The sequence below is a fragment of the Diabrotica undecimpunctata genome, chromosome 2, assembly GCF_040954645.1.
Source record: "Diabrotica undecimpunctata isolate CICGRU chromosome 2, icDiaUnde3, whole genome shotgun sequence".
In the NCBI taxonomy this organism is placed as follows: Eukaryota; Metazoa; Arthropoda; class Insecta; order Coleoptera; family Chrysomelidae; genus Diabrotica; species Diabrotica undecimpunctata.
Window position 1 is genome coordinate 144861463 of NC_092804.1, and position 14711 is coordinate 144876173.

At 33.2% G+C, this 14711-nt stretch overlaps 1 protein-coding gene and 1 long non-coding RNA gene across 5 annotated transcripts in view; one reads left to right on the top strand and one right to left on the bottom strand.

The window, feature by feature from the left end:
* The window catches only part of LOC140434997 (uncharacterized), a 244720-nt gene that overhangs the window by 168750 nt on the left and 61259 nt on the right, over window positions 1–14711 (top strand). The gene's annotated exons all lie outside the window — the stretch shown is intronic.
* The window catches only part of LOC140434991 (uncharacterized), a 35309-nt gene continuing 22943 nt past the window's right edge, over window positions 2346–14711 (bottom strand). For 3 of the 4 annotated variants that reach the window (XM_072523646.1, XM_072523645.1, XM_072523648.1), the window contains one exon: window positions 8247–11457. In XM_072523646.1, the coding sequence (XP_072379747.1) occupies window positions 9920–11457 (1538 nt within the window). In that variant the 3' untranslated portion in view covers window positions 8247–9919. Of the gene's footprint in view, window positions 5236–8246; window positions 11458–14711 lie in introns of those variants that run through there. The other variant, XM_072523647.1, reaches the window with a different exon arrangement.

Below are 14711 nucleotides of genomic sequence, written 5' to 3' on the forward strand. Positions count from 1 at the left end.
ATACCACGTTAAAGATATTCTGAGAAATAAAGCAAAACTTGTGGAGAACAAAGTGTTAGAATATCCAACATAAAAAGTGGATGTTGTCCTATATGAAGTGACATTGTTGACAGTTCAATGAGTAATGTCAAAAATAACTTATAAACTTAAACTACTGTCAGTCAAGTTTTGTACTGTACTGTATGTAAGAAGGAATAAAGTAGAATTGTTGATGGCCAGACGTTTATTGGCGCATATTTCCTTGTCTCTTGATGTCTTCAAACTAGAAGGAGGACTTCACCTAACTTAAATTATAACAGGTTATGGGCCCAGTATTGGGCCCATAATTGTAATGTAATCATTTACTGTATACAACTGTTGTTGCAGTTTGAGTGAAGATTCGATATCCAAAATCTAAGTCATTAGGTAGAAAACTGTGTCCTGTGAGCTAGGAAGAGACCGTTTTCTCTAAATCAAAGTTTCTGTATCAAGCTGATTCTTGGCTGCAAGCATGTCTTCTTTTCTTTCATTTTGTGCTGTTTCCAAATTCAAATCTTTTTCTTTTCTCAAAACCATTAGTTTATTATTATGCACACAATGTTTAATTTCACTTTCTAAACGATCACACACATTACAAGTATCTTTTTTTTAAGTTTTTTCCCGCGAAGATTGAATTGTCAAAAAAATTTGTTTATATAAAGAAAAACTCATTGGATTTCTCACTTCTTCGAAGTAAAACTCATAAATGTTTGCAACAGTTGTTTGTTCTGTAAGAGATTCTGCTTCTGTGCTTGATCGTCTGTAATGCAACTTATATTTTGGAAATTTGTGTATATGGTCAATAACTTCCTTAAGTCAAATGCGATCAGTCTTATTTTTACCACCACTTTTGCCCCAACAGTCACGAACTTCTTCTGGTCGCAAAAAGAAATTTTTACAAACAGTTTTGCTACAATTTATACACTACTAAATTTTCTAGTAAATGCTCTTACTCGATTTCGACTTGGACATATGAACATGGTAATGCACGCTGGGCACCATGTGATTGAACACTATAAAATTTATTAAATTCATTTAGAGCATTTTCTTCTCTGATATTTTCCAAACATTTGCGAGGACAGATATAGTAACAAAATTCTTTGAATTTTTTAAATTTATTCTTTTGTGTAAAATAATCTTTGTATTGTACACAAAGCATTGTTTTTATTTCTCTGTTTTGGTTGACATGTTTTCTTTTCCTGACACGTTTTTGGTCTACTCTTGGGAGAGTGTTTTTCATTTAAAACAGAATTTTCGTTTCTTCATTTACATTTTCTGACATGCCGTCTAAAAACTGATGATTGGAAGCTCTGCCCTCACCAACAACATTTTTAAGATTTTCATCATTCGGTTCATGTTCCGAGATATCATGATACTGTTCACTCACAGTGCGTTGATCATTATCAAGACAAGTCACTAAATTTTTATTTAGAAAATGTTCTTGAAGTTTATTTAGTAACAAAGTATCTGTGTTACAATAATTCGAGGTGGTAGAAATGTCCAACGTACCTTGAGATAGCGATTCAAAACTTACAGGTTGCAATTCACATAAATCCTCACTATTTAACACAGCAATATCTGCTGTTAGGATTTTGGTGTAATATCTAATACTTGAGAAGTTGTTAATTTCTCAGTATGTGCATCTTGTTCCTTTTCCTTAAAAAACAGCACATGCAGCTGACATAAATAAAGAATACATAGATCCATTATTGAATTTACACTTGCAAAATCTGTAATAAACCGAGTCTGTTATAATAGTCCAAAAGGAATTTTTAGGTTGACCTAGAAACTGATCTATAATTTCTTTCCTATAATAATTCCTCAATTTGGAAGTTAAGTAACGGATAATACACAATAACAAATATAGCACTACAGTTACTTTGATTTGAGCACACAATGTAAATCTTGCTTGTGCATTCGACCAAGATAATTATAGGCAAACATTTTAGTTTAGCATAACTAGATGAAAGACCAATAATGGCGATTAGTCTACTATTGCAAAACTAAGAATGGCAGTTACGAATATTGGCTTGTTATGCAAAACAAAAAACCATTCATAGACAATTCGCTATAATCTCGATTTTAAAGAAATTTCACTTGGTCGAGTTATGCATAACGCCGTCCAATTACATGTAAATAAATTTGCTGAATGTCATGTATGGAGAGTGTAAAATGTGGGATTCACTAGAAGGATGGGAACTTTACCAGAAATAATTATTTTGACTATCAAAAAAAGAACAAATCTGCTTAGGACATATATAATGAGAGGCCAAAAAACGTATATTTTTTTGAGTAAGTAGTTTGTCATTAACAAAAAAAAAACAGCACATAATGAATAATTTATTTAAAAATTCCTTAATCCCTAAATACATGGGTAAGAACCCTTTAAATGTTAAATGATTAACTTCGAGTTACATTTTTGAAAATTAAAATTTAGGATGTTTTAGTTACAATACGAATTGACTACATGGTAACTTATGACTCCACTGAGGTTGCTAGTCCTTTGACGAAGTGTTTGTGAGGACTTGTTGATAGCAACTGTTGCTATCATTGGTATTTTAATTATCTATTTGTCTAGTAAATATATACAATTCTTATTAGAGTTTTCAAAAATCGTATACAGGGTGAAATTTTTGCTATGAACAAAACCAACTAATTTTTTAAAGCCAACCCTGATTTTTTTCTAGTTTGAAATAGTTAAAAAAAAGTTATATTACTAATAATTTGTTTAGTAGCACTGCCACCAAAACTATGATTTTTTTTTAGAGTACATTCTGTGAAACATTCTTCAGAGCATCCGTATACTCGACTAGACCCTCTGAATCCCAGAACTGCATTCTTATTTCACCCGTCAATAGATTTTCGCCAGTCTCAGTTGTATCTTTTACTATGCGAGAAACAGGTGATTGATTAATATGCAATATCTTTTTATCTATATTTCTTATTTTTCATCTGTGCACTTTCAAATGTGTTTTCAAATTACTTGTTTTATTAAATTCTTTAAAACAAATTTCACACTTGTAGGACTTTTCTCCGGTGTGAACTTTCGTATGTTCATCCAAAGAACTTTTATATCTGAATTGTTTAAAACAAATTTCACATCTGTAAGGCTTTTCCGCAGTGTGTACTTTCGTATGTTCATCCAAAGAACTTTTATACTCGAACTGTTTAAAACAAATTTCACACTTATAAGGCGTTTCCCCAGTTTTTACACGTTGGAGTCGATGCCAAATAACAGAGGTAGAGCTAGAAAGGCCAAACAAAACTTAAGTATAGACCACCATATTTTTGAGGCAGTAAACAAGTTTGCCTACCTGGGTTCTCTCATAACAAGCGATTATAACATATCTAAAGAAGTAAAACGAAGAGTACTGATAGTGAACAAATGTTATTTTGGAGTAAATAAGCAGCTAAAAAAAAACAAATTTAAGCCAAAAACGAAATTAAAAATATATAGAACACTCATCATACCAGTGCTGACATATGGGTCAGAAACGTGGTCCTCGAAAGGAAGATACTACGCAGAATAATGGGCGCAATCTGTGAGAATGGTAATTGGAGAAGGCAATATAATTTCGAATTGTACGAGAATTATAAAGAAATATCTTTCATAAAAATAGGTAGGCTTAGATGAGCTGGACATGTGTCGAGATCAAATGAAAATTATCTACTCAGACGAATCAAATTAGCGGCACCAGTAGGAAATAGAAGTACCAAGACTGAGATGGAGGGATGGTGTGGACGAGGACGCGATGAAGATCGCCGTAGCAAACTGGCAACAGTTGGCGATGAACAGAAACGACTGGAGAAGGTCGAGGCTCAACTAAGGCTGTAACAATACTGATGATGATGAAGGAGTTCACCCAGTGTGCACTCTCAAATGTGTTTTCAAATGACTTTTTTGACTAAACGGTTTAAAACAAATTTCACACTTGCAATGCTTTTCTCTAGTGTGAACTTTCATATGTCTATCCAAACAACTTTTACGTACTAACTGTTTAAAACAAATTTCACACTTGAAAGGCTTTTCTCCAGTGTGACCTTTGGTATGTTCATCCAAAGTAGTTTTATGTCTGAACTGCTTAAAACAAATTTCACACTTGTAAGGCTTTTCTCCAGTGTGAACTTTGGTATGTTCATCCAAAGTATTTTTGTGTCTGAACTCTTTAAAACACATTTCACACTTATAAGGCTTTTCTCCAGTGTGAACTTTGGTATGTTCATCCAAAGTATTTTTCTGTCTGAACTGTTTAAAACAAATTTTACACTTGTAAGGCCTCTCCCCAGTGTGCAATCTCAAATGTGATTTCAAATTAATTGCTTGACTAAACTGTTTAAAACAAATTTCACACTTAAAAGGCTTTTCTCCAGTGTGAACTTTGGTATGTTCATCCAAAGTAGTTTTATGTCTGAACTGCTTAAAACAAATTTTGCACTTATAAGGCTTTTCTCCAGTGTGAACTTTGGTATGTTTATTCAAATAACTTTTATTTCTGAACTGCTTCAAACAAATTTCACAAATGTAAGGTTTTTCTCCAGTGTGAACTTTCGTATGTTCATCCAAAGTATTTTTATGTCTGAACCGTTTAAAACAAATGTTACACTTGTAAGGCCTTTCCCCAGTGTGCAATCTCAAATGTGATTTCAAATTAATTGCTTGACTAAACTGTTTAAAACAAATTTCACACTTGTAAGGCTTTTCTCCAGTGTGAACTTTCGTATGTTGATTCAAAGAACTTTTATGTCTGAACTGTTTCAAACAAATTTCACACCTGTAAGGTTTTTCTCCAGTGTGAACTTTGGTATGTTCATCCAAAGTACTTTTATACCTGAACTGCTTAAAGCAAATTTCACACTTGTAAGGCATTTCACCAGAGTGCGTTTTTATATGTCGTTTCAAAGAACGCGCATGGTTAAATTGCTTAAAACAAATTTCACACCTGTAAGGTTTTTCTCCATTATGAACTTTGGTATGTTCATCCAAAGTCTTTTGATGCCTGAACGGCTTAAAACAAATTTCACACTTGTAAGGCATTTCGCCAGAGTGCGTTTTTATATGTCGTTTCAAAGAACGCGCATGTTTAAATTGCTTAAAACAAATTTTACAATTACAAATAGAAAGTTTTATTGTTGTTTCTTCAGTCTTTGCACTTATTTGTTGTTCTGTAGTGCATGCAACTTCAGTTTTCATAATTTCCATTCCTTTATGAGAAAAACCTAAAATAAAAAATAAAAAATTTTTTTGTAGAAAGTACAGGGTAAAACAATGAGTAATAAAATTTAATAAGAATGAATATAATAATTCTTAAATAAAACTGAAACGAACTATTAAATGTTTTAAGAATATTATTAAGTATTAAAATGTTTTTGAGAAAAAAATTTGCTAATATACGAGAAAAAGATTGTGTCTAAGTCACATCTTTAGCGCCAACGCATCATGCTTTAGTTCTACATTGCGCAGATTTATGGATATTTCAAATAAAGAGGAGCAAACAAAGTTGGGTCAACTGCGTTTGCAAGAGTAATGTATGCTTATGGAACACCACTGACAATCTATGAAAATAAATATTGGCAGTCATTCTTTCAAACATTAAGGCCAACTATTAAAGAGCTTCAGGATATTCTCTTCAATAAACTTCCAGAGACAGAACATGAATGCATCGCAGCCAAGATAGAGATACAACCTGCTAGTTGGTTGACGACACACGTCAAATTTTGTGCTCGTTTTGATTTTCACGATTACTCTGTAAAAAATAATTATTTCGCAAAGAAATTTTGCATGATTGTTTTCTATATCAATAGTCAGTAGTGTTTGTAAAAATTTTGTGTAAAAAGTGCGGTTACAGCGAATAATTACTGTGAGTACCATTTCAAAATTTATTAATATAAAACCAATTACTAATTACATACAAGAAAAACCGGAACATGCCGTCCACCTCTTTTTGTTCGAACTGCTCGAAAACCATAGCGACAGCTGACCGCAAACTCCAGTGCGATGGATGTAAGCGACAAATACATATCACATGCACCGACCTTTCTTCGGAGGATCGCGTCACCCGACAGAAAATTCGTGGATTGAGTATACTTTTTAATTCTTGCAGCTCCAATATTTCAGAAATAAAAGATCTTCTGCTAGATTTTAAAATGGAAATTCGTACGAAAATTGATGATTTTGATAATAAAATAACTGACTTAAGCAATAAGCTCAGCGTGATTGATTTATTTAAGTCTACCGAATTCGCGGATAATATTGCTAAAGAAGCTGTAGATCGCATAACACGTGCTAAAAATATTATAATTAGAGGCATAACAGAATCTTCCTCTGGGGATGCACAACGCAGAAAAGATGACGACGAGAATAAGGTTAAGCTTGTTTTGGAAACTGTTGACCGTCAGGAAAAGCAAATCACCTTCTACAGAGTCGGCAAAGCGAACCAACAATTTTCCCGAATAATAAAGGTAGTAATGGGTTCGGAATACCACGTTAAAGATATTCTGAGAGATAAAGCAAAACTTCTGGAGAACAAAGTGTTAGAATATCCAACATAAAAAGCGGATGTTGTCCTATAGTTGTTCTATATGAAGTGACATTGTTGACAGTTCAATGAGTAATGTCAAAAATAGGTCATAAACTACTGTCAGTCAAGTTTTGCATTGTACTGTATGTAAGAAGGACTAAAGTATAATTGTTAATGTGTAACGATTAAAACGTTACATTTTTGTTCTTATTAATTTCAGAGTATTTTCCATTATTTTCTGCTCGTACTATTTGATTCTAGTTGATAATAACTTCTTTTTCCTTTGTTTTTATTTCTATATTTCATTTCAATATTTTCCTACTACAAATAAATTCACCGATTAATTTATTAAGTCCCCTCGTAGTTGTACCTGCGCTTACTTTGTCATAAAAGAAACAGAAACCCCACTACTAAATAATTTACTTGTATGAATCCGATTCGATTTACTTCCTTTTTAAAATAAACCAGCAACCGACAAGGTACTCAATAAAAATAAATCTTCGTGGTCAGAAACTTCCAACAGTCTGGCCACCTGGTTTATAGATTTGAGAAAATACACGTGGTTTTTGGTTTAAGAAAATAGAGGCATGGTTTTGATGCAGATAATTTATGAATCGAGTTGAGAAGATAGCAACAGCAGGATCTTATGGAAGTTAAGCTAAGTTTCTTTCTTTCTTTGAATTTGTGTATAGATGCTTAATTCTCTGTTATCAAAACCTCAATTTTTTAATTATTATTAAATTCTAATTTATTTTATTAATTTATCAATTAATAAAGAGATGTGTTGAAAACCTATTTTATTAAATTCCCGATTTCTCCAAAATTAATTAGTTTATGCCGAACAACATCCCTGAGGGGTTTTAATGTGCAATAGATGAGCTAGATTTTACAAATGGCCAGACGTTTATTGGTGCATATTTCCTAAAGTACATTATTTCCTTGTCTCTTGATGTCTTCAAACTAGAAGGAGGACTTCACCTAACTTAAATTATAACAAAGCCACGGAAAATTCTCAATAATTGACGAAAACACGCCCATCAAACAAGTACGTTTAAAAGAACTCCGAAGTGAGCTCGAAACTCGGAAAAATAACTATTTTTGTTACCAAATACTTGTACTAAAGTACTTCCGTTTTTTTTTTCTTCAAAAAAATGTAACGTCTCCGGAAATAAATACTGTACTGTTAGATGAATCATGTAGTCTGATCATCATCAGTTTACGCTGTAGCGAGTGAGCTCTGACCTGTCATTCCCTGTCGAGTTCGAGTATCTTCTCCATCCCCTTACTCAAATCTTCCTTAAATCGTTCAGATATCTGAGTTTAGGTCGCCCCCTACAGGCCTATTTAGCAGGATCAGTTTAATCCATCCGCATAACGCGGCCCACCCATCTTAGGCAGTTTAGTTTGATGGTTTTCACGGCATCTGCATCACCAAAAAAGTCTATAAAAGTTCGAAATTATATCGCCTTTTCCACAGACCTGTTCGTTAACTCCGCTGTATATTATGGTCCTCAATACTTTTCTTTTAAAGATTCGTAGTAACTCTTCATCACGAGTCATCATTGCCCATGTTTCCGATCCGTAAGTGAGCACTGGGCGTATTATTGATTTATAAAGTTTGCAAGTTATTTTTGTGCGGTTAATCAGTAATCCGATGTTTTCTGCGGCGTTTTTGATACGTTTCAAAGCTTCAACTGCTTCTTCCAATGATAACGATATTATGAGCATATGTCATTACATATTTGTATACTACGGGTATATTTCGTACCCGATAAGTAGGTCTAATGCCTTCATTTCCAAATGTATGACAGTACGGCTTGACAAATAGAGATAGCTTTGTTAAATTTTAACGAATATTACGAAACTGAAGAAGTAAAAAAGGCTCAGGTGTACAGCTAGTTATGCAGCTTTTACTATTAGGGGAAGTATGAGTAGTCTAGATGGACCCAAATTCAAAAGTCTGTTTTTATGTAAAAAAAACTTTAATTAATACATTGCGGGTACACTGTGGTTTTCATTGAAAATATGACTTCATAATAGATCACCTATACATATCATTGAGAGTAGCTTTAGCAAATACGTATTGTCCGGTGTATTTAACATATAAAAATATATAAAATGATTTTAGTGCATAAATTTCGAACTGTTAAATTACACACACTTTAAAACTAATACCGTAAAGAAATTACGTGTTTATACGACCATCTCAAAATAAACTGTCTTAAAATTTTCTTTTGAATAACAGAGTTCGTTACTGACAGCTAGTCATGTGATCGTAAGTGATATCGTATATTATTCACGGCCACGTTATTTTACCTTTGTATTAAAGTGTGTGTATTTATCAGTACTTAAAGTCTAGAATTATTACTTTTTACCATAAATTTGACCAATTTTTCTAAATTACAAAAAAAGCTCCTCCAGATCGTAAAAATATCCATTATAAATAACCAAAAATTTATTTTGGTTGCATTAAAGTTTATAAAGTGAGCAATTTCATATCTTTATGTAAAACAATTGCAATATTATGTTGATCTCCAGTATGCACTTTTAGAAACCTTTTCAAACTACATAATTCCGTAATATTAGACGAAACTAACTTTTTCTCCAGTGTGCATTCTTTAATGAGTTTTCAAATGACCTGTTTGTGTAAACTGCTTACAACAAATTTCACACTTTTATGGCTTCTCATCAGTGTGAAGTCTCGTATGTTCCAAAGAACTTTTGCGAGTCAACTGCTTAAACCAAATTTCGTACCTGTAAAGCTTTTCTCCAGTGTGCACTCTCAACGAATTTTCAAATTTTGTGCTCAAGTAAACTGCTTGAAATAAATTTCGCACTTGTAAGGCTTTTCTCCAATGTGAACTTTCGTATGTTTATCCAAAAGAACTTTTATGTCTGAACTTTTTAAAACAAATTTCACACTTGTACAGCTTTTCTCCAGTGTGAACTTTCGTATCTACATCCAAAGCACTTTTATGGTCTGAACTGTTTAAATCAAATTTCACAATTATTAAAAGGTTTTTTTCAGTGTGCACTTTCAAATGTGTTTTCAAACTACCTCTGTGACTAAACTCTTTTAAACAAATTTCACGCTTGTAAGACGTTTCCTAAGTGTGCATTCTCAAATGGCTGGTTTGACTAAATTCTTTAAAACAAATTTCACACTTGTAAGGCTTTTCTTCAGTGTGAACTTTTGAATGTTCATCTAAAGAACTTTTATGTCTGAACTGCTTAAAACAAATTTGACACTTGTAAGGTGTTTCCCCAGTATGCAGTCTCAAATGTGTTTTCAAATGACTTGTTTCACTGAACTCTTTAAAACAAATTTCACACTTGTAAGGCTTTTTCCAGAGTGAACTTTCGTATGTTCATCCAAAGAACTTTTATATCTGTATAAGTGATGCAGTGTGCAGTCTCAAATGTGTTTTCAAATTACCCGTTTTACTAAACACCTTAAAACAAATTTCACACTTGTAAGGCTTTTCTCCAGTGTGAACTTTCAAATGTGTTTTCAAATTACCCGTTTTATTAAACAACTTAAAACAAATTTCACACTTGTAAGGCTTTTCTCCAGTGTGAACTTTGGTATGTTCATCCAAAGTACCTTTACGTCGGAAGTGCTTAAAACAAATTTCACACTTGTAAGGCTTTTCTCCAGTGTGAACTTTGGTATGTTCACCCAAAGTACTTTTATGTCCGAACTGCTTAAAACAAATTTCACACTTGTAAGGCGTTTCCCCAGTGTGCAGTCTCAAATGTGTTTTCAAATTACACGTTTTACTAAACACCTTAAAACAAATTTCACACTTGTAAGGCTTTTCTCCAGTGTGAACTTTCATATGTCCATCCAAAGAACTTTTACCCACGAACTGTTTAAAACAAATTTCACACTTGTAAGGCTTTTCTCCAGTGTGAACTTTGGTATGTTCATCCAAAATACCTTTACGTCCGAACTGCTTAAAACAAATTTCACACTTGTAAGGCGTTTCCCCAGTGTGCAGTCTCAAATGTGTTTTCAAATTACCCGTTTTACTAAACACCTTAAAACAAATTTCACACTTGTAAGGTTTTTCTCCTGTGTGAACTTTCAAATGTGTTTTCAAATTACTTGTTTGATTAAATTCTTTAAAACAAATTTCACACTTGTAAGGCGTTTCCCCAGTGTGCAGTCTCAAATGTGTTTTCAAATTACCCGTTTTACTAAACACCTTAAAACAAATTTCACACTTGTAAGGCTTTTCTCCAGTGTGAACTTTCATATGTCCATCCAAAGAACTTTTACCCACGAACTGTTTAAAACAAATTTCACACTTGTAAGGTTTTTCTCCAGTGTGCACTTTCAAATGTGCTTTCAAACCACTTGTTTGACCAAACTGTTTAAAACATATTTCACACTTGTAAGGCTTTTCTCCAGTGTGAACTTTCGTATGTTCGTCCAAAGAACTTTTATATCTGAATTGTTTAAAACAAATTTGACACTTGTAAGGCTTTTCTCCAGTGTGAACTTTCGTATGTTCGTCCAAAGAACTTTTATATCTGAATTGTTTAAAACAAATTTCACACTTGTAAGGCGTTTCCCCAGTGTGCAGTCTCAAATGTGTTTTCAAATTACCCGTTTTACTAAACACCTTAAAACAAATTTCACACTTAAAAGGTTTTTCTCCAGTGTGCACTTTCAAATGTCTTTTTAAATTACTTTTCAGAGAAAATTGCTTAAAACACATTTCGCTCTTGTAATGCTCTCCAGAGTGCGTTTTAATATGTCGTTTTAAAGAATCTGCATGGTTAAATTGCTTAAAACAAATTTTACATTTACAAATAGATTTTTTTGATGTTCTTTCTTCAGTATTTCCACTTATTTTTTGTTCTGTAGTGCATGAAAGTTCAGTTTTCATGATTTCTATTCTGTTCTGAGAAAAACCTAAAATAAAAATAAAAACTATAAAAAAATTTATGTAGAAACTACAGGTTACAACAAATAGAAATAACATTTAGTAAGAATAAATCTATATTAATAAAAATGATGGCCTAAATGTTTCTACAGGCATCACTTCAGAACGAATGCATTAAATTAGATAATTCTTTTTTTGTTGTGTTTGTTATTATCAGAAGATTTGTGTAAAAAATAATTTTTCCAAAATGGTACGGAAAGACCTTAAAAACAGTTTTTCTGCGATTGTAAATCGCAATATAACTAATAGATGGCACCAGAATATGTTGTGCGTCCTTTATTACTTTGCATTTATAAAATAAACGCCGCCTGTATTTAAATAAATACAGACCAGGGATCTTTGATTTAAAGATCCCTTATTTTGTCCTAACCTGTCAAATTACGTGTAGAAAGAAAAAAGACGTCTAATCGATAATAGATTCGCCCTATTAACCCTTTGTGGGCCAGTGGTCCCATAGTGGAACCACAATTTCAAGAATTTTTATCCTACTGTCCCGGTAAGCGCCGGCCGGAACCACAGACAAATTCTTTAATCCCCTCTCTTACACTATCGGCCATGCATACGATCAGGTTTTGGAGCGCTTTAGTGTGTTCTAGTAGGTGATTGATGTGACACGTTTTTCGCTATTTTGCGCGCCAACTACTAAAATTTCTACTGAACGTAAACAAATTGATAATGGCAGGTAAGAACAGCTAAATTAGGTAATTTTGATGGTTGTTAAAGAGATCGTATACAATTTATTCTGATATTTTTGTATATTTTATATTTTCAAGTCATCTAAAAGGTGTGGTTCCGTATGGACCCACAAGTACTTTTTATTATTTTTTGTTGTTGTTTTTATACGGGGTAATATATTGATTCGGGATTTGAAAGACTTTACAGTTCCTGAACATTTTTTTCATTTTTATTACAGAAAGAAAACAATGGACAATAAATAATTTAGAAGCTATGGGTAATGATGGTGTATTTGCTTTGATTGAGGAAATACCATCTGACGGAGAGTCAGAAGCGTCAGATATTGATTCTGATGTTGAGGATCTTGGAAATAGTGAACCAGATAACGGCATCCCGGGCAACATTCATTGGAAGAAATGAATCAAATGGTTGACGAAGGTGAACATGAAAAAGAAAATAACGAAAGTGTTTTCAGTCATTCGGATGATTGTACGCCGCTATCTGTTTTTGGGAAAAGGAAAAGAAAGCTTACAAAACAAAAACAAACTGCAAGGAAAAAAAATAATAATGTACATGCAAAGAAAAATGAGATTGTCAAATGGTCAGAAAATATTCAAACTTATTACAAGACACCTTCATCTTTTGTTGAAGAAGTGGGTCCTGACATACCGGATTTACTTGAAGATCCGTTGGAGTTGTTCATGTTGTTATTTTCAGAGGAGCTGTTAAATATATTAGTGTTTCAAACAAATCTCTATGCAACCCAAATGAATCAGGGAAATGCTAACAAATTTACTCCCACTAATCGCGAAGAAATGAAGTGTTTCCTGGGGATAAACATTCTGATGGGAATAAAGCATTTACCAAGCTACAAGGATTACTGGTCTTCGAGGACAGATCTACGTGATGGTTTTATTGCATCTTATATGTCTCGCAATCGATTCAGTTGGTTACTGGGAAATATTCATTTAAATGATAACAGTCTTGAACCGAAAAAAGGTGAAGTTGGCTACGACAAATTGTATAAAGTGCGACCAATGCTCGATAGGTTATCTGACAATTTCATTCGATATTATAAGCCAAGTGAATGCCAGTCAGTAGATGAGTCAATGATTAGATTCAAAGGTAGAAGCATTTTACGCCAGTATATGCCCAAGAAGCCTGTAAAACGGGGCTACAAAGTTTGGATTCGTGCTAATGAATCTGGTTTTGTTTCAGAATTTCAAATCTACACTGGTAAAGTTAACAACTTACCTGAAAAAGGCTTAGGTGCACGAGTTGTAAAAGACCTCACAAGCAGTCTTGCTGGAAAATGCCATAAAATATTTACGGACAATTATTTTACTTCGTATGATCTTTTGGAACAACTTAGATCCAAGTATATATATGGATGTGGAACAGTAAAAGCTAATACTAAATATTTGTCAGAATGTAATTTTCTAGAGGACAAAACCATGGAAAGGGGAGACACTCAATGGAAGAAAAGTGATGTTGGTGTACTTGCTGTGAAATGGATGGATAACAGAGCAGTTCATTTTATGAGTAATTTTCATGATCCTACTGATGTTAAACTTATTTCAAGGCAACAAAAGGATGGCTCCAAAGAAAATGTTACTTGCCAAAATTTGGTCAAAGATTACAACGAGCATATGGGTTATGTGGACAAGTCAGATATGCTCAAATCTTGTTACGAAATTAACCGCAAATCCAAGAAATGGTGGCCTAGAATATTCTGGCATTTTGTTGACATAACGGTTGTTAATGCCTTTATTATTTTTAAAGAACGATCTGGTGGTGCATCAACACTTTCTCTAAAAGAATTTCGGTTAGCAGTTTCTGCAGGACTTATGGGTACTCCTTCGCTTACTCAGAAAGGAAGAAAATCGTCCGGTTCTGAGGTAAATAAATTTAAAATCTGCGTTCCTATTGAAATACGCACCAACAAGTCGGAGCATATGCCAATACATGGAACCAAAGTAAGATGTGCTCGATGCAGCACAAGAAACCAACCTCATCGAACGAGGTGGCATTGCACTGTATGTAAGGTGGGACTATGTTTATCTCAAAAAATCAATTGTTTTTTAGAATATCATAAAAAATAAAGTGAACTTACCTCCTTTATGAATATTTATTATCATTTTATAAAAATTGAGATAGTACTAATCAGTACCAGTGGTTCCACCATGGAACCACCTCCAAACTAAACCACCCCTTATATAAAAAAAATTTAATTGACACTTGACGTTATCTTTTGTATCACTGTATCCCTAACTTGTAATAACTTTGCAGTTTTTTGTTTAATACTTAATTCGGTCCGCAAAGGGTTAAGGATGAGTTGCAGTGCGTAGTGAGTTGTCAACGAACTACATTAAAGCTAAAATAACGCAATATTTAAAAATCAAACATGTAAAACGTCAAACATCATATTGCATCGTTTTCCTTCAGTTTATAATTTTATAATAAAGATTCATATTTATTATATTTCATTTTGTGATCGCTTATTGCATAATAAGTGAATGAATTTTTCACGTCGGAAAATTTTAAAATT